Source organism: Delphinapterus leucas, chromosome X (assembly GCF_059928025.1).
Source record: "Delphinapterus leucas isolate spDelLeu-1000000601 "Yukka" chromosome X, BTC_Dleu_Yukka2, whole genome shotgun sequence".
Lineage (NCBI taxonomy): Eukaryota > Metazoa > Chordata > Mammalia > Artiodactyla > Monodontidae > Delphinapterus > Delphinapterus leucas.
In genome coordinates this window covers 116,804,142-116,829,126 of record NC_143150.1, presented here as the reverse complement: position 1 = coordinate 116,829,126, position 24,985 = coordinate 116,804,142, and the positions used below count along the sequence as shown (strand labels likewise).

The window sequence follows — 24,985 nt, the reverse complement described above, 5'->3', positions numbered from 1 at the left end:
AGGCAGAAAATAGATGAGTGGTTTCCTAGGGCTAGGGAGTGAGGTGGGGGAATAGGGAGCAACTGCTAATGGATTGCCAAAATAGATTAGGGGCTTTTTAGGGCTGGGGAGAGAGGTTAGTGGAAAATGGGGGGGAGGGGTGGCTGGTAATAGGTTCACGGTTTTGGGGGCAGGGATGATGGAAATGCTCTAAAATTGATTATTGTGATGCTTATACAACTTTGAGAATATATTAAAAAGCACTGACTTGTACACTTTAAATGGGTGAATTGTATGGTACGTGAATTATATCTCAATAAAGCTGTTACAAAACACACAAAACATCCCTGGCAATTCACCACGCTCTCTCTTGTCGTTTCTCTGAAAGGAGATCTCAGGAACTAAGAGAGGGAAGAACGTGAAGATGCAAAGAGACTAGATTATCAAGCCATCACCTCAAGAAGAGACTGCCCAACGAGGATACACCCACCTTGGAATGCTGCATAAGTGGGAAAAAAAACAACTTTATGTTAAGTCGCTGAAACTGTGACGCCATTTGTTATAGCAGTTACCCTACCCTGACTAATACCAAGTCAACAACACTAAGAAGGCACGGGTTTCCTCAGTGACTACTACCAAACCCTTAACTGTAGCACCCAGGTACTCATTATATGGATCTCCTCCAACTATATGCCACAGCTGTGATCATTTAGCCATTTATTCTTTCATCCACTCAATAAAACTTACTGAGCACCTACTATGTGGTATGGGGTAGACAATGGCCTAGTATACCATGGCCCCTGCTCCCCTCTGGCTTACAATCTAGGGGGAGGGAATGGTAAATATTAAACATGTAAACACAGATAAGTGAGTGCTACGAAGGAAAAGAGCAAGCGCTGTGAGAATGAATAATAGCATCGTTTTTAGATGTGGTATTCTTTGCAATATCAACCTCTCTCAGAAAGGGACATTTAAACTAGACCTTGAAGTGCCATTTGGGACAACGTGGATAGACCTAGAGGGTGTTATGATAAGTAAAATAAGTCAGAGAAAGACAAATACTGTATGATTTCACTTGTATGTGGAATCTAAGAAAACAAATCAACAAACATAACCAAATAGAGACTCACAGATACAGGGAACAAACAGGTGGTTTCCAGCGGGGAGGGGATGAGTGAAATAGGTGAGGGAGATTAAGAGGTACAAACTTCCAGTTCCAAAATAAACGAGTCATGGGGATGAAATGTACAGCATGGGGAAGAGTCAATAACTCTGTAATATCTTTGTACGGTGACAGATGGTAACTAGATGTATCATGCTGACCATTTTGTAACATAGAGAAATATTGAATCACTATGTTATGCACCTGAAATAACAGTGTTGTAGGGTCAGTTATACTTCAATTTAAAAAACATGTAGACACTGGGTGGAAACGCATCGAAATGCTAATGGAGGTTATCTCTGGGGGCTGGGGATTATGGGTGATCGCTATTCTTTATGCTTTTATGCATTTCTAGTTGTCTGCAATGCACATGTATTGCCTGTAAAATTAGAAAGAAGACAATAAATGTAAAAAATAAATAAAAGATAAAGGTCAATAAGCAAACAAACAAGACGCTGAAGAATACACAGACTCAGTTAGGTAACAATGAGCATTCCAGACCGAGGAAACAGCTTGTGCAAACACGCACAGGGGAGAACAGGGTGCTGCTCTTAAGAGCGGAAGGCAGGTGAGGATGGCTCTAGGGCAGTGAACTAGGAGGTGCAGGACGGGCGGCAAGGCAGGGCCAGGCCTCCCCGTCAAGGGACTTCTACCCAGCAGAACTGAGAAGTCAGTCACTAAGTTCCACGTGTTACTCCAAATGGCTTTCCAGATCCTAGCTCTTCCCAAGAAGCCTTCCCCAAATACCATCACTGAAGATGACACAATACTGGGGGCTGGGATTCTCTGCTGGGAAACAGAAGGGAAATTAACATTTACCCAGCATCTCCTATGTCCCAGGAACTGTGATAAGTTTTTTTTTTTACTTATGATATTCTTATTTAATTCTTAAAACCATCTCATTAATTCCCATTAACCTCATTTCTTCCACAGTGGTTCAGTCCATGGTTTTGTGGGCTGTAAACAGCAGAATCGTTTTGAAATATTTCTCAAACCACTCCAAAGTTAAATGCTCTCTAGACAACCAACTCCTAGTCAGCTAAGAGCTACGGGCAACATATATACAATGGAATATTACTCAGCCAAAACAAAGAAAACAGAAACAGACTCAGATTTCGAAAACAAAATGCAGGGGGAGGGATAAATTAGGAGTTTGCGATTAACACACACACACTACTATATATAAAATAGTTAACCAACAGGGACCTACTGTATAGGACAGGGAATTCTACTCAATATTCTGTGATAACCTATATAAGAATCTGAAAAAGAATGAATATATGTATATGTATAACTGAATCACTTTGCTGTACACCTGAAACTAATACGACATCGTAAATCAACTATACTCCAATACCACTTTGAAAAAAGAGCTATGGGCAACTTTTTGGCTAAATTATGAGTAGTTTTTCTTATTTACTTTAAATAGCCATAATTTCTACAGACTAAGCCAGTAAGTCACCTCACATTTGCTATGTTGACTCCTCTGCAATCTTCCCCCACTCCAGGGGTTATGATGTGATGATCTGATATATGTATGCATTGTGAAATGATTACCACAAGTTAGTTAACACATCCATCATCTCACATGGTTACTTTTTTGTGTGGTGGAACACTTAAGATCTACTCTCTTAGCAAATTTCAAGTATACAATACAGTATTACCAACTGTATAGTCACCATGCTGTACATTACTTTCCCAGAACTCATTCATCTTATAACTAAAGTTTGTACCCTTTGACCAACATCTCCCCATTGTTCCCTATCCACCAGCCCCTGGCAATCCCCATTCTGCAATCTGGTTCTATAAGCTTGAAAATTTTAGATTCTGCATATAAATGAGATCATACAATATTTGTCTTCCTTTGTCTGGCTTATTTTACTTGGCATAATGTCCTCCAGGTACATCCATGTTTTTGCAAATGGCAGGATTTCCTTCTTTTTTACAGCTGAATAATATTTCATTGCACACACACACACACACACACACACCCCCCACATTTTCTTTAGCCATCTGTTGACCGACACTTTGGTTGTCTCCATACCTTGGCTATTGTGAATGATGCTGCAATGAACAGGGGAGTGCAGATATCTCTTCGAGATACTGATTTCACTTCCTTTGGATATATACCCAGAAGTGGGGTTGCTGGACCATATGGTAGTTCTATTTTTAATTTTTTGAAAAACCTCCACACTGTTTTTCATAATGGCTGAACCAATTTACATTCCCACAACCAGTGTACAAGTGTTCCCCCTTTCTCCACACTCTCACCAACACTTACCTGTGAGTTCTTTACATATTTTGAATATGAACTGCTTATCAGATATCTGATTTGCAAATATTTTCTCCCACTCAGTAGGTTGCCTTTTCATTTTGTTGATGGTTCTTTTGCTGTACAGAAGCATTTGAATCTGATGTAGTCCCAACTGTTTATTTTGCTTTTATTGTTTATGTTGCTTTTGTTGCCTGTGCTTTTGATGTCACAGCCAAAAAAAATCAGTGTCGAGGACAATGTCAATGAGTTTTTCGCTATGTTTTCTTCTAGAAGTTTTATGGTTTAACGTCTTAGATATAAACCTATAATCTATTTCAAGTTAATTTTTGCATATGGTATAAGATAGGATCCAATTTTATTCTTTTGCATGTGAATATCCAGTTTTGCCAAAACCATTTATTGAAAAGACTATCTTTTCTCCCTTATGTGTTCCTGGTGCCCTGTCAAAGATTAGTTGACTGTGTGTGTGTGGACTTATCTCTGGGCTCTCTATTCTTTCCACTGGTCTATGTGTCTGTATCATTTTGCCAGTATCATACCGTTTTGACTACTATAGCTTTGTAATACATATAGTTTGAAATCAGGAAGTATGATACAGCTTTGTTCTTCTTTCTCAAGACTGCTTTGGCTATTTGGGGGTCTTGTGAGGTTCTACACGAATTTTAGGATTTTTTTTCTATTTCTGTGGAAAATGCACAGAATTTTGATAGACATTCTGTAATCTTTTTATATCACACTAGGTAACCTCCCCATTTGAATTAAGAAGTAAAAGGAGGGGATAAATGAAGAAGGAACCGAACTTTTATTAACAGCCATCTATAGCTGCCAGGGGCTGTGCAGGCCACCTGCATGTGGTGTATCTCATTTAATCCGCACCATAGGGATCTCCAACCTGGTTTACAGATGAGCAAACTCAGGCTTAAGGAGTTTAATTACCTTGTCAACATCATATTGCTGGTAAGTGATTCAAACATCAAAGCATATGCTCTTTTCACAACCAGAATGATTCCCTATAAAGCAGTGGTCTCACGCAAGGCTGATTTTGTCCCTAGGGGACACCTGGCAACGTCTGTAGACACTTCTGGTTGTCACAACTTGGGGGTCGGGTTGCTACTGGCACCTAGGGTGGAAAGACTGGGAGGCTGCTAAACTTCCTACAATATATAAGATGGCCTCCCAAACAGAGAATTACGCAGCTCTAGTTGGCACTAGTGCAAAGTTGAAAAAGCTGTTATAAAGTAATCAACTCTGAATTTTACTAAACACTATTCTTTTTTCTACAAATATTGTTTCTACTCAAACAAACCTTGTCTCATTCAAAATCATCACCTCAGAGGACCATTACTTATCCCAGCGATGTTTTCATGCTAACAGCACTTTTACCAACATTGCTTTATGAAATTTCTTCCTGTAAACTATCTTCCTTGGTGGCACATCTCTGTATTTTCCTAGTAGTTTTGATATGCGGAAATGGTCAAAAGTTTTCTCTTAAACTTGGTAAAAATACGGGTAACCAAGCTACACAGTAATAGTCACAGCCTCAGCCACAGCCAAACACCTGCTTCATGCCAGGATTACTCCCTGGAAAGCTTACTGCAAGGTAGATGTTAGTATCCCATTTTACGTATGAGGAAGGTATGGCTTCAGGAGATTTAGTGGCTTGACCATGGCCATAAGACTTAAGTATAGGAGCTGGAATTCAAACCCAAGTCTGTTTGCCTTCAAAGCCCACAGTAATGATACTGATTTCCTATCTACCGTGTTAGCTGACTCTTAAAGCAATCCTGAAAGGAAAAAATCCCCCCCAATGATACAATGATATTCTGAATAATGGCAGCATTGTCCAAGGCAGAGCACTGCAGCATGATTAATATGAAGAGAACAAGTTCACCTGTCTGTATAAGTTCAAGTACGTAATACATACACACGTGATTACATTTTGAAATCACACGTTAACTTGAGTCACCCCTAACGAGCTCTCTCCTTCTTTAGCACAAAGCCCTTCCACTGACACACAACTAAGTCAGTAAAGGAAGGAAGGACAAAAGAAAGGGAACTGAAGCAGGAATTTGACAGAAAAGGTAGATAACATAGGCTCAAAGAGGCCAGCGGGGAGGAAGGAGGACAGATAGAAGTGGTAAGTTCTTTGGATAAATATGTTTCAAAAGGAAAATATGTATTATTGGCCAGGCCACTGCTCAGAAGATAATAAGATCGTCCACTTCTCAAAAAAAAAAAAAAAAAAAAAGCAACTGGTCTTTTGGTATAAAAAGTGTTTATTATGAAAGTGGATTCAATATTCAGCTACTGTCTGATGCTCTCAACATACATGAAAAAGTAGGACATACAACCGTATGGCCCTACAATTCCAAGAGGCCCATGGCGTATTTTAGTTGCCCATCGGGCAAACAAAATATAAGCTAAAGCTTTCTGGGAAGAGTTTCACTGATTATGCCATGATATGATTAAATTAGTGTATGTAGAGCACTGTGCTAAAATTGGGGAGCTCTGGTCCCAGAGCTCTTATTGACCAGCTATTTTATTTTGGGCCTTTGCCTTTCTTTCTTCCCCCTCTCTAAAATAAAGGATTTAGACTACATCAGGGGTCCCCAACCCCCAGGCCGTGGACCAATACTGGTCCTTGGCCTGGTAGGAACCGGGCCGCACAGCAGGAGGTGAGCGGTGGACGAGTGAGTGGAGCTTCATCTGCCGCTCCCCACCGCTCACATTACCGCCTGAACCGTCACCCTTCCCCACCGCCTCCCTGGTTCATTGAAAAACTGTCTTCCATGAAACCGGTCCCTGGTGCCAAAAAGGGTGGGGACCGCTGGACTACATGATTCCTTGTAAATTCACAGATTTTGTGCTTCTCCTCACTGCCAGGAAAACAATCACCACAAATACGTATCCTTCTTTTGCAACATGGTTTTAGGTAGCTGAAGGCAAATAAACTATAAAAGTAGGGCTATGTAAACCAGACAAAGTATCACATTATACTGCTTCTATGTGGAATCTAAAAAAATGATACAAATCAACTTATTTACAAAACACAAATAGACCCACAGACACAGAAAACAAATTTATGGTTCCCACAGGGAAAAGGTGGGGAGGGATAAATTAGGAGTTTGGGATTAACAGATACACAGTACTATATATAAAATAGATAAACAACAAGGACCTACTGAATAGCACAGGGAACTATACTCAATATTTTATAATAACCCATAATGGAAAAGAATCTGAAAAAGAATAGGTATATGGATATACATATATACATGTATATGTATATATATATACACATATATATGTGTGTGTATATATACATATATATGTAAAATCACTTTGCTGTACACCTGAAACTGACACAACATTGTAAACCAACTATACTTCAATTAAAAAAAATAGAAAAAAAGTAGGGTGATGTCATCATTTTCCTACTCTTTACAAACATGTAATAAAAAATGGCTATTTAGATAAATATATGGTGAGATCACACAGTGAATATAAACAAAAGAAACCAAAAAAAAAAGGAGGCTGGTGGTTACTGCAGAGACAACAAGCTCTCACCGTCCCTCCACCTGAACAGTGACCTGGCTGGGCACCCCAGAGGCCAAGGATGAGCTGACTGCTGTAGGTTCTGTAACAAGCCTGCAGACCCTTTGGTGTGGGCTGGATTCAGTAACTTTCATCTAATATTCCCCCCCCCCACACACGTTTCTAGGGCCCACAGAGTATCTTCCTCTCTCCATCAGTCCCCTTAACTCACTTACAGAGAGACACATCATATTCCAATAAATGTGTCACACATTCAGTTTCCCTTCCATTGCTGAGTAATTCAATGAGTTCAATTTTGCCAGGGCCGGCAGTCTGGACCCAAAGATGCAGGGAGTAGAATATGAGTACACTCCTGCTTTGAGACAGGCGAGTTTTGTCGTTTTTAAACCCAGGACTTTGATTCTGTTATTCTTCTTCCAGGCCATGCCTCTGCCTGCTGCCTGGATCCCTGGTCAGGATCTTCTGGCTGCATTAGCATATCTAATAAAATCCTGTCTGTAAAAGTAACAGCAACTAAAAACTGTTCATAAAGGTTCCATGCCATTGGGAGGCAAGCAATTTAACAGCTCAGTGGAAACTTGAAGTAGCTTTGAATGGGCTTCTAAGGCAGTGAAAGGGAACCTATCAGGAAAAGATGCCGACTCAAGGCAGCTTTCCTAATACAGGGAGCCCTTGCCTAATACAGGAAGGGTCAAATCATTCATTACTGTCAACTTTTAGTAACACTGATGGCCATCATTTGTTCCACTTCCTAAGAGTTAATGGTCAGCTGTAATGCAGGAAAATTCATTATTTGCCCATCACTATATTCCCCTTTACAGAAACACGGTACCTCCATAAACTTTCTCAAAACTGCATCTAATGTGAAATCCTACTGTGACTCTGACAGCTGGCCAAATTATACCTAAAGCAAAGATGTGAAAGTCAGGATCAGATTCCATGTATAAATGAAGCAAATATTTCAATTCTACTGAAAATCCCTCGTTGGTTGGAGAAAATGAGGTTCTTGGCACTGAGGAGGCCAACTTCAATGTACGTATTTGTGGTGACTGTTCTCCTGGCGGTGAAGAGAAGGACTGTCTAATAGGGAGCCAGCAGACTAGAAGGAAAAGACCCATCATCAGAAAGGTGGCTAACTGGCAAGCAATCCCAGCCATTCTGCTTCCAAATGGGAAACATGTACCCTCTAGGAATCACTTCATCCTGCCACACCCGGTTCTCTTAGATACTGATTTTCCATTTCAAAATATGTTTTATTCTTTCATTACTTTGAGTGGATGGTAATCAGATAATTTCGTTCTGCTTGACAACCATTACCTCTGCTTGGTCTGGGAAAAGACTTGGTGATGAGCACTTTAAAAAGCCCTCTTAGTTTTAATTTAATGAACCATTTTTTAAAATAGCACTTAAAGTGTGCCAGGCATTCTTCCAGAAACTTCACCAGTGATAAGTCATTAATCCTTGTTAAGTCAAGGACCGACCAAGTATAATTTAAGTATAAATAAAAGCAGAACCCACTACTCTGGGGGAAGAGAGTTACAAAACTTTTTTTTTCTCAGGCTTAAGGAAGATGCCCTTCCCAATGTTCCCTGCCTTGAGATGCTGAGTTTAAAGACTGCTGGGGAGAGAGAAGGCACATTTTCATAGAGACCATGAACCCCTCCAACAAAAAGAATCCAAATCCTGACTACCACTATTTGCCGGTATCTAGTACAGCAGGACACAAGCACGTGCTACGTACCCAACAGAAATGTGTCCGTATGTGTGCAAAAATCATGCACAAGAATGCTCACAGCAGGACTGTTCTTAGTATCCCCAAACTGGAAACAACCTAAAGGTCTATCAGCAGTAAAATGGATAAATCACTTGTGGCATATCCACACAATGAAATATTCCACAGCAAGGAGAAGGAATGAACTAGTGACACATCCAACAGCATGGACGAATCTCAGAAACACAATGCTGAGTGAAGGAAGCCAGACACAAAACAGTACGTACTGTGTGATTCCATTTATACGAAGTTGAAGGACAGGAAAAACTCATCTATGGAGACAGAGGTTACAATATATGAATAACGGCTGCCTATGGAGGGGTGGGGACTACCTGCAGAGGGGCACAAAGGTACTTTCTGGGGGGGGGGGGTTGGAAGTGTTGTATATTTTGATAGGGGTGTTGTTTACATGTGTAGATCTATTAAAACTCATCAATTTGTATAAAGATCTACGCATTTCACTGTCTGTGCATTTTACATACTTCAATATAAAAGAGAGATGTAGCCTCATATGCATTACAAGAAACCCGAAGCCATGGGCTTCTGCGTTGCTGCTGTCGGGCAGGTGCTGCCAGTGGCAGGTCCACAATCTATAGCTTAACCCAGCTGCTGAAGCAAAGAAAAGCCTCTGAGAAATCAGACCCAAAAGTCCTCTAACTTGGGTTACCATCGACCCTCACTATATTCACTCCCTGAGGAAGATGTTGGCCATGGAAGGTTGATAAGAAGGTGCCGGAACTCTCTGGTTCTCAAGCCATGTTTGAATATCCTCCCAGAGTTTTTTGCCATGTGATTCAAATATGACCAATTCCTAGCCCCAGCAGAGGACAGGCCCAGTGGGAAGTGTATTTGGGCGTGGTTCTCACCATGTTCACCTAATGCCACTCCTCCTCCTGTATCTTACTGGGGAGGAAGAGTGACTGTAGGACTAAGATATTTAGGCAGCTCAGATTTTGTGAAATTGGATGTGTCAGACTCCTAGTTATCCTCCAAATCCATAGTAGCCGAGTTTGAACGGGCACATGGCCACCCAGCTAGCGACTACATTTCCCAGCTTCCCTTACAGCTAGATAGGGATCATGTGACTATGTTCTCACCAATAGAATCTCAGTGGAAGTGGCATGTGCCAATTCTACTTGCTTTAAAGGAAACTGATTGCCCTGGGCTTCTACTCTTTACTCCTTTCATTAGGCTGGAACACAGAGTAGCAGTGACCTAGCTTCAACTAGAAGAGGACAACACTCCTGGGAATGAAAGAGCTACAAAATGGTCAGAAGCTAGGTCCCTGAACAACTCCTGGGGCAGTACTACGCCACTAGCCTGGCCCACTCACCTCTAGACTGCTATGTAAAAGAGAAATTTCAATCTGATTTAAATCACTGCATTTGGGGGCTCTTTACTACAGCATCTTAGCTGACACCCCTAGCAATAAGCTTTTGAGGTTCATGGTCTCCAGGCAGGAATTTCCAAGTCTCACATCCTCTACCTGGCCCAGTAATTTGTACTCCAAAGTTCAGATTACACTAGTACATAAAGACAGCACCCTCTTTCCCCATCATACAACGTTAATGCTGTTGTTAAACCTGCCCCCACCCACCCAGCCTACAAGACACTCTCAGCTCCTGAACACAAGGTCCTTTCAAGACACGGTCCCACCCTCCACACTCTGCTCACTGCAGACATTTACTTCACCTACTTCACCTCATGTTCTGGATGTTCCCAGAAGGCAAAATGCACATGAAGAACCATCTGCTCACACTTCTGGCCGAGTGGAACGGCCTTTTCACCACTCCCATCCCACACTCTGTCCCGCCCATGAGGCAATTTTTTACTAAATCATAAAAACCCAGCCCGCCCCAGGGCTTCCCTGGTGGCATAGTGGTTAAGAGTCCTCCTGCCTATGCAGGGGACACGGGTTCGATCCCTGGCCCGGGAAGATCCCACATGCCGCGGAGCAACTAAGCCCGTGCGCCACAACTACTGAGCCTGCGCGCCTAGAGCCCGCAAGCCACAACTACTGAAGCCCGTGCGCCCAGAGCCTGTGCTCTGCAACAGGAGAAGCCACCGCAATGAGAAGCCCATGCACCGCAATGAAGAGTGGCTCCCGTTCACCACAACGAGAGAAGGCCCACACACAGCAACGAAGAGCCAGTATAGCCAAAAATTTTAAAAACCAAATAAATTAATTAATTAAAAAAAAAAACAAACCCAGCCCCACCCAGGTGTCTGCTCCTCTGGTGAGATGGGGATGGGAGACGCTCTCCTCAGCTCCTTGCCTGGGTGGGCAAGTCAGGCTCTAGGGCCAACAGAAATCCTCGTTTGAGGGTCCCACCGAGTTCCCCGGTCAGAGTGCGGCAGCTGAGCAGAGCGGCTGCTTGGGACTACTGCTCGGGCGCTGCAGAAAGCCTTCCTGGAATCTGACATGTTATCACTTTGGGACTGTTAGCCAGCTGCTCCTGACGTGGCCACATGAAGGCTCAGACTGTCCTAGTCTCTGAACTGAAGAGAACCAACACTGTTAGCATATCTCTCATCACCACGAATGCAAGGTATTTCAATGAAGAGTATCAGGAGGACATCTACAAATCCCAGACCGCCATGTGCAAGCTCTGAGGAATGCTGGAATAACCCAATGTATGTGGGTGACCACCGGAGACAGCTGAGACAGAGCTACAAAAGGGCAGTGGCTGACACCCAACTCATAGCCCATGTTCTCCAGCCGTGTGGCTGACAGGGTCTTGGTGCTTCGGCCGGCTGTCAGGCCTGAGCTTCTGAGGTGGGAGAGCCGAATTCAGGACATTGGTCCACCAGAGACCTCCCGGCCCCATGTAATATCAATCGGCAAGAGCTCTCACAAATTCCTCCGTCTCAACCCTAAGACCCAGCTCCACTCAATGACCAGGGAGCTACAGTGCTGGACACCCCATGCCAAACAACTAGCAAGACAGGAACACAACCCCACGGATTAGCAGAGAGGCTGCCTAAAATCATAGTAAGTTCAGAGACACCCCAAAACACACCACCGGACGTGGTCCTACCCACCAGAAAGACAAGACCCAACCTCATCCACCAGAACACAGGCACCAGTCCCCTCCACCAGGAAGCCTACACAACCCACTGAAACAACCTTACACACTGGGGGCAGACACCAAAAACAACGGGAACTACGAACCTGGAGCCTGCAAAAAGGAGACCCCAAACACAGTAAGTTAAGCAAAACGAGAAGACAGAGAAGCACACAGCAGATGAAGGAGCAATGCAAAAATCCACCAGACCTAATAAATGAAGAGGAAATAGGCAGTCTACCTGAAAAAGAATTCAGAATAATGACCGTAAAGATGATCCAAAATCTTGGAAATAGAATGGAGAAAATACAAGAAACGCTTAACAAGGACCTAGAAGAACTAAAGAGCAAACAAACAGTGATGAACAACACAATAAATGAAATTAAAAATTCTCTAGAAGGGATCAACAGCAGAATAACTGAGGCAGAAGAACGGATAAGTGACCTGGAAGATGAAATAGTGGAAATAACTACTGCAGCGCAGAATAAAGAGAAAAGAATGAAAAGAATTGACGACAGTCTCAGAGACCTCTGGGACAACATGAAACTCACCAACATTCGAATTATAGGGGTCCCAGAAGAAGAAAAGAAAAAGAAACGGTCTGAGAAAATATTTGAAGAGATTATAGTTGAAAACTTCCCTAATATGGGAAAGGAAACAGTCAATCAAGTCCAGGAAGCACAGAGTCCCATACAGGATAAATCCAAGGAGAAACACGCCAAGACACATTAATCAACTATCAAAAATTAAATACAGGACTTCCCTGGTGGTGCAGTGGTTAAGAATCTGCCTGCCAATGCAGGGGACACGGGTTCGAGCCCTGGTCCGGGAAGATCCCACATGCCGCAGAGCAACTAACCCCCGTGGGCCACAACTACTGAGCCTGTGCTCTAGACCCTGCAAGCCACAACTACTGAGCCAGTGTGCTGCAACTACTGAAGGCCGCGTAGAGCCCGTGCTCCACAAGAGAAGCCACAACAATGAGAAGCCCGTGCACAGCAACAAAGTGTAGCCCCCACTTGGCACAACTAGAGAAACCCTGCACGCAGCAATGAAGACCCAACGCAGTCAAAAATAAATTTTAAATAATAATAATTAAATAAAAAGAAAAAATATTAAGAGCAGCAAGGGAAAAGCAACAAATAACATACAAGGGAATCCCCATAATGTTAACAGCTGATCTTTCAACAGAAACTCTGCAAGCCAGAAGGGAGTGGCAGAACATTCTTAAAGTGATGAAAGGGAAAAAACTACAACCAAGATAACTCTACCCAGCAAGGATCTCATTCAGATTTGACAGAGAAATTAAAACCTTTACAGACAAGCAAAAGTTTAGAGAATTCATCACCACTAAACCAGCTTTACAACAAATGCTAAAGGAAGTTCTCTAGGCAGGAAACACAACAGAAGGAAAAGACCTACAATAACAAACCCAAAACAATTAAGAAAATGGTCATAGGAACATATCGACAATTACCTTAAAAGTAAATGGATTAAAATGCTCTAACCAAAAGACACGGACTGGTTGAATGGATACAAAAACAAGACCCGTATATATGCTGTCTACAAGAGACCCACTTCAGACCTAGGGACACATACAGACTGAAAGTGAGGGGATGGAAAAAGATATTCCATTCAAATGGAAATCAAAAGAAAGCTGGAGTAGCAATTCTCATATCAGACAAAACAGACTTTAAAGACTATTACAAGAGACAAAGAAGGACACTACATAATGATCAAGGGATCAATCCAAGAAGAAGATATAACAATTGTAAATACTGATGCACCCAACATAGGAGCACCTCAATACATAAGGCAAATGCTAACAGCCATAAAAGTGGAAATCAACAGGAACACAGTAATAGTAGGGGACTCTAACACCCCACTTTCACCAATGGACAGATCATCCAAAATGAAAATAAGTAAGGAAACACAAGCTTTAACTGATACATTAAACAAGATGGACTTAATTGATATTTATAGGACATTCCATCCAAAAACAACAGAATACACTTTCTTCTCAACTACTCACGGAACATTCTCCAGGACAGACCATATCCTGGGTCACAAATCAAGCCTTGGTAAATTTAAGAAAACTGAAATCATATCAAGTATCTTTTCCAACCACAACGCTATAAGACTAGATATCAATTACAGGAAGAAAAGTGTAAAAAACACAAACATATGGAGGCTAAAAAATACGCTACTAAATGAACAAGAGATCACTGAAGAAATCAAAGAGGAAATCAAAAAATGCCTAGAAACAAATGACAATGAAAACACGATGACCCCAACCTATGGGAGGCAGCAAAAGCAGTTCTAAGAGGCAAGTTTACAGCAATACAGTCCTACCTTAAGAAGCAAGAAACATCTCAAATAAACAAGTAACCTTACACCTAAAGAAATCAGAGAAAGAAGAAGAAAAGAAACCCAAAGTTAGCAGAAGGAAAGAAATCATAAAGATCAGATCAGAAATAAATGAAAAACAAATGAAGGAAACAATAGCAAAGATCAATAAAATTAAAAGCTGGTTCTTTGAGAAGATAAACAAAATTGATAAACCATTAGCCAGGCTCATCAAGAAAAAAAGGGAGAAGACTCAAATCAACAGAACTAGAAATGAAAAAGGAGAAGTAACAACTGACACTGCAGAAATACAAAGGATCATGAGAGATTACTACAAGCAACTATATGCCAATAAAATGGACTACCTGGAATAAACGGACAAACTCTTAGAAAAGCACAACCTTCTGAGACTGAACCAGGAAGAATCAGAAAATACGAACAGACCAATCAGAAGCATTGAAATTGAAACTGTGATTAAAAACCTTCCAACAAACAAAACCCCAGGACCCGATGGCTTCACAGGCGAATTCTATGAAACATTTAGAGAAGAGCTAACACCTATCCTTCTCAAACTCTTCCAAAATATAGCAGAGGGAGGAACACTGGCAAACTCATTCTATGAGGCCACCATCACCCTCATACCAAAACCAGACAATGATGTCACAAAAAATGAAAACTACAGGGCAATATCACTGATGAACATAGATGCAAATATCCTCAACAAAATACTAGCGAAGAGAATCCAACAGCACATTAAAAGGATCAAACACCACGATCAAGTGGGTTTTATCCCAGGAATGCAAGGATTTTTCAATAAACGCAAATCCATCAATGTGATAAACCATGTTAACAAACTGGAGGAGAAAAACCATATGATCACCTCAATAGTTGCAGAAAAAGCTTTAGACAAAATTCAACACCCACATATGATAAAACCCTCCAGAAAGTAGGCACAGAGGGAACATACCTCAACATAATAAAGGCCATATATGACAAACCCACAGCCAACATCGTTCTCAATGGTGAAAAACTGAAACCATTTCCACTGAGATCAGGAACAAGACAAGTTGCCCACTCTCACCACTATTATTCAGCATAGTTTTGGAAGTTTTGGCCAAAGCAATCGGAGAAGAAAAAGAAATAAAAGGAATCCAAATTGGAAAAGAAGAAGTAAAACTGTCACTGTTTGCAGATGACGTGATACGATACACAGAGAATCCTAAAGATGCTACCAGAAAACTACTAGAGCTAATCAATGAATTTGGTAAAGTAGCAGGATACAAAATTAATGCACAGAAATCTCTTGCATTCTATACACTAATGATGAAAAATCTGAAAGAGAAATTAAGGAAACACTCCCATTTACCATTGCAAAAAATAAAATACCTAGGAATAAACCTACCTAAGGAGACAAAAGACCTGTAGGGAGAAAATTATAACACACTGATGAAAGAAATTAAAGATGATACAAACAGATGGAGAGATATACCATGTTCTTGGATTGGAATTACCAACATTGTGAAAATGACTTTACTACCCAAAGCAATCTACAGATTCAATGCAATCCCTATCAAACTACCAATGGCATTTTTCACAGAACTAGAACAAAAAATTTCACAATTTGTATGGAAACACAAAAGACCCCGAATAGCCAAAGCAATCTTGAGAAGGAAAAATGGAGCTGGAGGAATCAGGCTCCTGGACTTCAGACTATACTACAAAGCTACAGTAATCAAGACAGTATTATACTGGCACAAAAACAGAAATACAGATCCATGGAACAGGACAGAAAGCCCAGAGATAAACCCCCACACACATGGTCACCTTATCTTTGACAAAGGAGGCAAGAATATACAAAGGAGAAAAGACAGCCTCTTAAATAAGTGGTGTTGGGAAAACTGGACAGCTACATGTAAAAGAATGAAATTAGAACACTTCCTAACACCATCCACAAAAATAAACTCAAAATGGATTAAAGGCCTAAATGTAAGACCGGACACTATAAAACTCTTAGAGGAAAACATAGGCAGAACACTCTATGACATAAATCACAGCAAGATCCTTTTTGACCCACCTCCTAGAGAAAGGGAAATAAAAACAAAAATAAAGAAATGGGCCCTAATGAAACTTGAAAGCTTTCTGCACAGCAAAGGAAACCATAAACAAGACGAAAAGACAACCCTCAGAATGGGAGAAAATATTTGCAAATGAAGCAACTGACAAAGGATTAATCTCCAAAATTTACAAGCAGCTCATGCAGCTCAATATCAAAAGAACAAACCACCCAATCCCAAAATGGGCAGAAGACCTAAATAGACATTTCTTCAGAGAAGATATACAGATTGACAACAAACACATGAAAGGATGTTCAACATCACTAATCATTAGAGAAATGCAAATCAAAACTACAATGAGGTACCACCTCACACGGGTCAGAATGGCCATTATCAAAAAGTCTACAAACAATAAATGCTGGAGAGGGTGTGGAGAAAAGGCAACCCTCTTGCACTGTTGGTGGGATGTAAACTGATACAGCCACTATGGAGAACAGTATGAAGGTTCATTAAAAAGCTAAAAATAGAACTACCATATGACCCTGCAATCCCACTACTGGGCCTATACCCTGAGAAAACCATAATTCAAAAAGAGTCATGTACCACTATGTTCATTGCAGCACTATTTACAATAGCCAGGACATGGAAGCAACCTAAGTGTCCATCAACAGATGAATGGAGAAAGAAGATGTGGCACATATATACAATGGAATATTACTCAGCAATAAAAAGGAACGAAATTGAGTTATTTGTAGTGAGGTGGATGGACCTAGAGTCTGTCATACAGAGTGAAGTAAGTCAGAAAGAGAAAAACAAATACCATATGCTAACACATATATATGGAATCTAAAAAAAATGGTTCTGAAGAACCTAGGAGCAGGGCACGAATAAAGACGCAGACGTGGAGACTGGACTTGAGGACACGGGGAGGGGGAAGGGTAAGCTGGGACAAGGTGAGAGAGTGGCATGGACTTATATACACTACCAAATGTAGAATGCATGGCTGGTGGGAAGCAGCTGCATAGCACAGGGAGATCAGCTAGGTGCTTTGTGACCACCTAGAGGGATGGGATAGGGAGGGTGGGAGGGAGACGCAAGAGGGAGGGGATATGGGGGGATATGTGTGTAACTATGGCTGATTCACTTTGTTATACAGCAGAAGCTAACGCACCACTGTAGAGCAATTATACTCCAATAAAGATGTTGGGAAAAAAAAACCCAGCCCCAAAGACCCCAGAGAAGCTTCTTTAAAACCCCAAAGCAAAATGCCTTCTTCCCTCTATTATGCTTCGATATTCATTAAGATATTTATCATTCTGAGCTGTATGTATTTAGTTACATGTCTGATCTCAGAGCTACAATATATGTTCCAAAGACAAAGTCCCTGAAGGTTAAGATCATGCCTTGTCCATTTTCTTAACTTTAGCATTCAGCTCATGATCTGGCTCATACTCAATGAGGGCTGAATGAAAGAAGGAGACAATTTAACAGCTGGCATATCTCAAAACTCTATACGCACATTATCACTCTTACCTATTCAGTGCAAATGCATAGTGGAACTTAATGTTATGCTGGTCAGCCAAATCACACGTCGGCAGCATTTCCAGTGTTTCGACCAGCTTCACCATTGCATCATAGTCCTGTTGGCAAGAGGTCCCAAGGTGAGAAAGGCAGGAAACACAGCTCTTTGCAGGTTTTTCGGAACAGTTATGAACATGAGACCGCCTCAGCATTTAAATACAAGCCTTTCCCTACAGGAAACATTTAGTGACGTTAAAGCCCTTAAAAGAATAGCAGTGAGATTAAAAACAACAAGGTGGATGAGAGAGAAGACAGAGAAAGAATCCCTGCTATCAGAGGTCACAAAAGGACCGAGGAAAGGAAGTTAGATTCAAAGACGATAAAACAAAACAAATGAGCCCAGCAGCCAGGAAAAGCTACCACGTTTTGAGTGTAGGAGAGTTAACACCAGCAGGGCTGTGGGTTAAAATGAACGGGACATAAACATGTACGAAATCTTACAGTTATTTGCCACGTAAAGGGGGGGAACACCCCAATCCTTCCTATTTTGTCAGAAACAATCACATTCATCTAAACCAGAATTTCGCAACCTTGGCACTACTGACATTTGGGGGCTGGATCATTCTTTATGGTGGGGGCTCTGCTGTGTATCGTGGGGTGTTAAATGGCATCCGTGGCCTTGACCCACTAGATGCCAGGAGCACTTCCCCCTCCCTCCTCGAGTTGTGACAACCAAATATGTCTCCAGATACTGCCACATGTCCCCCGCTTGAGAACCACAGCTCTAAACTGCAATAATTACCCAGGGAGAAATTGCTACTGTGTTTGTCTGAGCTGTGTCCCCTCCGAGCAGTGCCATCTGCTGCCATTTCAGCCGGGCTTACAATCGTTCCGGGCCAACTCGCTGACAGCCAGCCACAGTTAGCAGATGAGGACTTCCCACTGAAATCTCACGGCTGTTTTGTGGCTTTACACCTCAATGCTGCTACCCAGGGATAGGGAAGGCAGAGTATTGCAAGAAGCTTCTGGCTCACCCTAGAGCCCGAGAGTCCCACCAACGGAAGGTTATAAAGAGGAGAGATGCGTGAAAGCAAGGGCAGAAGGAAGCCAGCAACTCGACAGAAGAAAAACTTCAAAAAAGGTCATTCCCATTCTCTTGTTCCATGGGGCATAATTTAATCATCATAATTCCTAATAGCATCTGCTATTAAAATCAATTAGATGCATCTGTTTATCACCAGGGGCACAAGTTCCTTAAGTGGCTGACTCTGTTCTTGGTTCAGGTTGTAAATGGAAGCCTCTCTCGTTCAGATTTAAAGGCCCGTGGCCAACAACCTCCAATATGGCTTTGTAGAATTCTGCAGATTATGTACATCGCCCTGTGTTCCTCCAAAGGAAAGGAAGGCAAGACATCCTTAGAAATGGCTCCACAGCATTAAACTTGGAGGGAGGAAACGACTGATTTCCTCCATGGTACCATATTCTACAAACCCTGTCTCAAGAACTCTCCAGAAGCCTCTGTCACCTGTCTTACAATAAACCCCGGCATTCCCTGGGTCCTGGACTTGCCTCTGCTACTCCTGCTGTCCCTTCCACTAATAGGTAGTGGTAAACAAAGAAGGAAGTGACAAAGGCCTAAAGGAAGTAGCAGAGGAGTTAAGAGCAAAGAGGACAGAGCCGGTTGCCTCAGTTTGAATCTTGACTTTGCCAACTGCTGTGTGACCTTAGGCAAGTTACTTAACTTCACTGGACCTCACGTTCCTCATTTGTAAAATGGAGATAATCCAAGTGTACACCCCATAGGCTTATGAAGAGAATTAAGTGAATTAGGACTTGCAAAGGGCTTGGAACAACGCCTAACACAAAGTGCATATAAACTGTTTAGTTCTAATTCCTTTTATGAAGCAGTACTGTTTCTGAGATTGTGCTGGAATGGCCTTCTGATATGACAAAACCTTCTTCAATATTTCCACCACAACAGATATGTGGGGTGACTTATGACCTAGCCACATCCCTGTTTTGTCTGTAAAACAGTTACCTAACCATACACCTAGTGTAAGAGTACTTCATATGAGAAATTCCTCATGTCAAGGAAGAAGTGTGATAGCCTCAGACAAGCATATTTCATACCTGGATATCACGATAGGACAGCAGTAAATTAATGATGATGTCTGAAGTCAGAACCTCGGTAGTGTCCGTGCGGAGCTTGATGCGAGCCAGCTCCTTCACCAGTGCGTCACCCTGGTATTTCTCTCTGGCTCTCCGGATGTCATTTAACAAGGTTTCTTTGTAATAAGCACTGGAGAGGAAAACAAGAAAACCTCCAGTCGCATCCATGTGCATCCAGGACTGTGTTGCCCTTAGCAGCTCAAACAAGCTTGGTTCTCGTTGACAGGACTTAGGCTAACACGTGGGGGTCTCGCCCAGACCTCAGACTCCCTGCATCCCCAAACAGGAGACACGTCCTACTTGTGAGTGACATTCTGCAAAAACTCACCACTAAACAGTAACAAAGAAATATCAGTTCATTATGACCTTGAAAATATTTTCAAACTTGACCCCATATGTATCTGGATGACCCACAGGACTTGCTACCCACCCCAGTCCATCCCCCTCTCTCTGGTATTTTCAAACACAAAGACGACAAGAGACTACCTTACTTGAATAGTAATTTCCCCCATGATTAAGAGATTTTCACAAAGCTGAACAAAACTCCAAAGCCACGAAACAGAGTAAAATGAGAACTTCTTTAAAATGTATCTATCAGGTGTCCCCAGCTAGTAATCACAAAGCTTTTTGCAGCTGGTCGAGAGCCAGAACCTCGATGTGTCCACGAGCAATCCAAGAAGCCGTGCCTGGACGCTTACGAGCAACCTCGGCCTTTTACCCCCTACTCCCCTTGTCATTTTTGACAGCCAGAGTCTTTTCTGTAAGCAAATATAAGACATAAAACTTCCTTCATGTGGGTGTCTAGATAACAATAGGGATGTATGACAACATTTCGAGCAGTTTAAATCCACACTGGAATGTCTCACCATAGCCCCTCAAAGAACCAATGCTAGTATCTGGTATTTGGTTTAAAATCTTTAAAAATGACCGAATTTGGTATACAGAGGCCACCTTACAATGACCATAGATTGACTTAAATATGTTGTCTACACTCCAAGTAATTTTTTTTTATGGAGACTGGGCATTGCCAAGCTGTAATACTGTCAACCCATTAAGCAGCTGAAATGTTTTAACTGGAGACAGTAAAATTAGGCTGTTTCTTAAAAAGAATAGGTTCAGTAAGTAATACTCTTCAGAGAGTGAAAAACAACACCTAACAAATGTCACTTTTAATAGTTATAAAACTATGTCAAAAAAAAGTGTTTACTGTACACAGCCTGGTCCAATGCTTATAATAAGATCTCAATGAACATTTCAGGAATTAAGTGATGTCCCACAGAAAGTGCTCTGATAAAATTATCAGTGCATTGCTTTAACTTTTATTTCCTTATTTGTCTACTGCTTGTTACCCCAATGATGAGCAAATTAGCAGATTCTACTAATGTTTACAATTCTATGATTAATCAAACGAGTCAGTAAATTGGGTGACAGCCATTGTCCATTTGCTGGACTATAAAGGCATCAAAGCTATTAAAGTATTATTAGTTCAGCCTGACAAGTAAAAATTTATACTTTAGTTTAGACTTGTTTTCAAGGGTAATTCTGAAAAATAGTTTTAATAAACTAAGAAACCTAATAAGAATGTTAACTTGTAAGTAAGTGAACAAAACACTGAATTAAGTATGGCTTGGAGACATCATATATGTAATAAACATGCAGCCATTTCTGCCTCTGGTAACCAGGGAAGATGTTGCTAATCAATGTGGACTGAGAAATGGCTTCAGGGACTTCCCTGGTGGTGCAGTGGTTAATAATCCGCCTGCCAATGCAGGGGACACGGGTTCGAGCCCTGGTCTTGGAAGATCCCACACGTCGCGGATCAACTAAGCCTGCCCACCACAACTACTGAGCCCTCACACCACAACTACTGAAGCCCGCGTGCCTAGAGCCCATGCTCCACAACAAGAGAAGCCACTGCAATGAGAAGCCCGCACACTGCAATGAAAAGTAGCCCCCGCTCGCCGCGACAAGAGAAAGCCCGTGCACAGCAACAAAGACCCAATGCAGCCAAAAATAAATAAATAAATAAATTTTTTAAAAGATTAAAAAAAAAAAGAAATAGCTTCAAACCCCTTTTCCTCACAGGGCTCTGGGTAGCCTTCATCAATCTATCAAAGTTGGCATTTGAGCTGAAAATTTATCTGCCATCCCTGTTACAGATGTTTTAAACCATAAGCACCATTTACCCTCTCACTAACCCTTGCCAGGTATCCGGTAGTTCAAGGAGTGGAATCAACTAAAAGGTATTTCAAGTTCTCTGAAATTAAACCAAATCAAAAGAGTTGTTTTCCTCCTGAAACATACACGAAGTGAATGAGAAACAAACTTGAATAGACTTCTTGCAAAGACCTTGCTCATCTAGGAGACTCAAGCTAGCCTACTTCCTTGTCAGACCTGAAAAGATGATACTGAGAGAGTTCTCTCCCTGAGCTTCACTAAAATGTTCACTGTGCAATAAGACAATAGTTAGCAAGGGGGGACTGAAAGAGGCTTTCCAGGGATGTGCTGCAAAAGGTCTCCCATTTGCTTTCTATGTTGGCATGTGGTCACATATGTCTGCGTTTCCAGTCTTCTTTTCCCATTACAATCTGTAGCAGAAACTCTGTGTCCAGAGGAGAGGTGACAGGATAGAAAAAGAGAACAGACTGTTAACAAGTGTGCCCCTCACACCAACCCTACAGTAGTGACGCTCCACAGTTTGGGGAGCCACAATGCAAGCCACAGGGACGTGTGGTCCCTTACATTTCAAGTCAGTCCTGCCAGTGCTTCAGATTTTCATTTGTTTTGGAAGGACAAATCCTTCTTGAGACGTAACTTTCAGGAATAAATCCTTTAAATTGGCCACAGGCAAGAAAAAAACCCCCAAAACTGGATCCTTTGGTTAAGTAGAATAATTTTTCTGCCTTCAGGTTTTAGAACAGGGATGTTTTAAAGACTGGTTTCTTGAGCACTGAGGCTCAAAGAGGTGAGCTAACTGTTCCAAGGCTACACTGTGAAGAATCGCCTGGCCTAGGATTCAAACCCAAACCTGTCAACTCTTGAATCACTACTCCACACTTTCTCCGACATAAATCTACCAAGAACACGTCACAGGACACGCTGAGGTCAGGATGGCTTCAGCTTGACTCAGTACATCCCCACTTTTACAGCACAAGGACTTATGGTCGGAATGACTTTGCTGACGCATTTTAACAACCTTAACAGCTGATTGGTAGTAGGGAGGAAATCACGTTCAGAAATGACCCTGAAACACAGAATCTCAGAGTTGAAAGAGCATGAAAGAAAATCAGTGACTTAAGTTCCTTATTTTCTAGATGAGAAAACAGCTACAGAAAAGTTATTTGTCAAGGTCACACCAGGAGGTGGAGCCAAACACAAGCTCAACCCTGACCTCACCTCCAGTTTTATTCTCTTTCGGTTACACCTCAACGGCCCAACTTAGTGAGACAGTAAGGAACACTGGATTCAGGGATGACTTCAAAATAATTGGTTGGGGTTCCCCACTCTCTGGGCACTAAGGTCTCTTGAAGTTACGTCACCTCCATGGACGTGAAAGGAAAATTTTGGCAAAGCTCCCAGCGTTTTGACGGTTGATGGGAATTACCATGAGGTCACATGGATGTCCTTGAGGAGGCTAGTAAACCTGTCCACCAGGGGCACACACAGCGGACCCAGGATGGTGTCCCAGTTGGGCTGCATGTACTCCGAGGCACGTCTCTGGGCGTCACTCTCGCAGCAAAAATAATCAGCGCATGGTGTCATTATGTACGGGATGAAATAATAATTTCCACTAGATGCCTGGGAAAAAGAAACAAAAATGTTTCATGAAATAATTGATGCAGAAGCACAGCTGTGGACTTGGGCAGGTGGAACCTTGGTGGGACAGGAAAGGAGAAAATGTCTGACGATGAACGACTTGCACAATATGACTATGAATCTATCATACGCAAAACAGGAAACCACTCAATTTCACAAGCTCTAACACGTGGACATACGACAAAAATTTGGTTTCAAATGCTGAACTGATCTGTATATGTTTCTGAACTTCATCAGCAAAGATTTTAGGGTTTTAAGTCTCAGAAATTACATCATTTCATTACATCTCCCCCCAAATCAGAGGGAACTTCAGCCCAATGATAACCAAGGATTACAATGTAAAGGCTTATTTTCTTTCTTTCAGCATAGGTGGAAAAGCCTTATTTGATAATTTAACCACAGGTGAACTATTTATAAACTTCGTTGAGTAAAAACTGTTTTGCTGGAAGCAGATATTACTAAATATGATTAGTCTCAGAGATGTTTTGAAAAAAAAGGATCTGTTTAAAAATTTTTATATTGTCAAACAATACTCAAGTAAAACAGTATGTTTTTTCTATGGAATGTAATATGCTTCAATAGTCAAATTGTAATCCTTTCTAAAGCATAAACACCACCTTTAAATAGCATTAAGCCCATGCTCTGTTTTTAGCAGATTTGGAGGACTAAAATATGTTTTTATATGACATTCTTCTATCATAGCCAATCTTTTGTCTATACTGTCATAAAAAGCAACTAGGTTAAAATTTCAGACTCTCTAATTCCTTTATCTTCACTAAGTTTTTAAAGAACTTACACGGTGCCAGAAATAATTCATGTGACTTCTTCCCTTTAATTTCTTCAACTAAGGGAGTTATCTAGGAACTTTGGCATAATGCAGACATAACCTTGGGAAGTACACTTTCACCAAGCATGAGAAGTCGAAGAAGCAACACAGTTTCATCTAAATTAAAAAGAAATTCATTCATCACAGAGACAACTGTCAGAATGCTACAATCTCAGATCAAACAGAAGTCTTGGGAAAACTTTCCACACTGGGGAACTAGCTTGGAACAAATACGTGACAGACATTTTAAAGTTTTCCTTTTGAATAAGATTTGCTTACACAAGGACAGGTGGCATTCTTATTTCTATCTAAATTCAAAATACAAATAATTGTCCTGCAATCCTCTCCCTCTTTTGTACCTTCTAGAGCATCTGTAGCCCTGTCACGACATGTCTTTAGGCCCTAAAATAATTCGTTAAGCAAAAGTGACTAGTGATGCCCCACTC

The 24,985-nt window shown here is 41.5% G+C and overlaps 1 protein-coding gene across 1 annotated transcript in view; it reads right to left on the bottom strand.

Annotated features, from left to right (window-relative positions):
* The window catches only part of MAP3K15 (mitogen-activated protein kinase kinase kinase 15), a 148,650-nt gene that overhangs the window by 74,209 nt on the left and 49,456 nt on the right, over positions 1 to 24,985 (bottom strand). Inside the window, 3 exon segments of the mRNA XM_089904724.1 lie at positions 17,741 to 17,847; positions 19,859 to 20,027; positions 23,502 to 23,695. Of these exon segments, the coding sequence (XP_089760850.1) occupies positions 17,741 to 17,847; positions 19,859 to 20,027; positions 23,502 to 23,695 (470 nt within the window).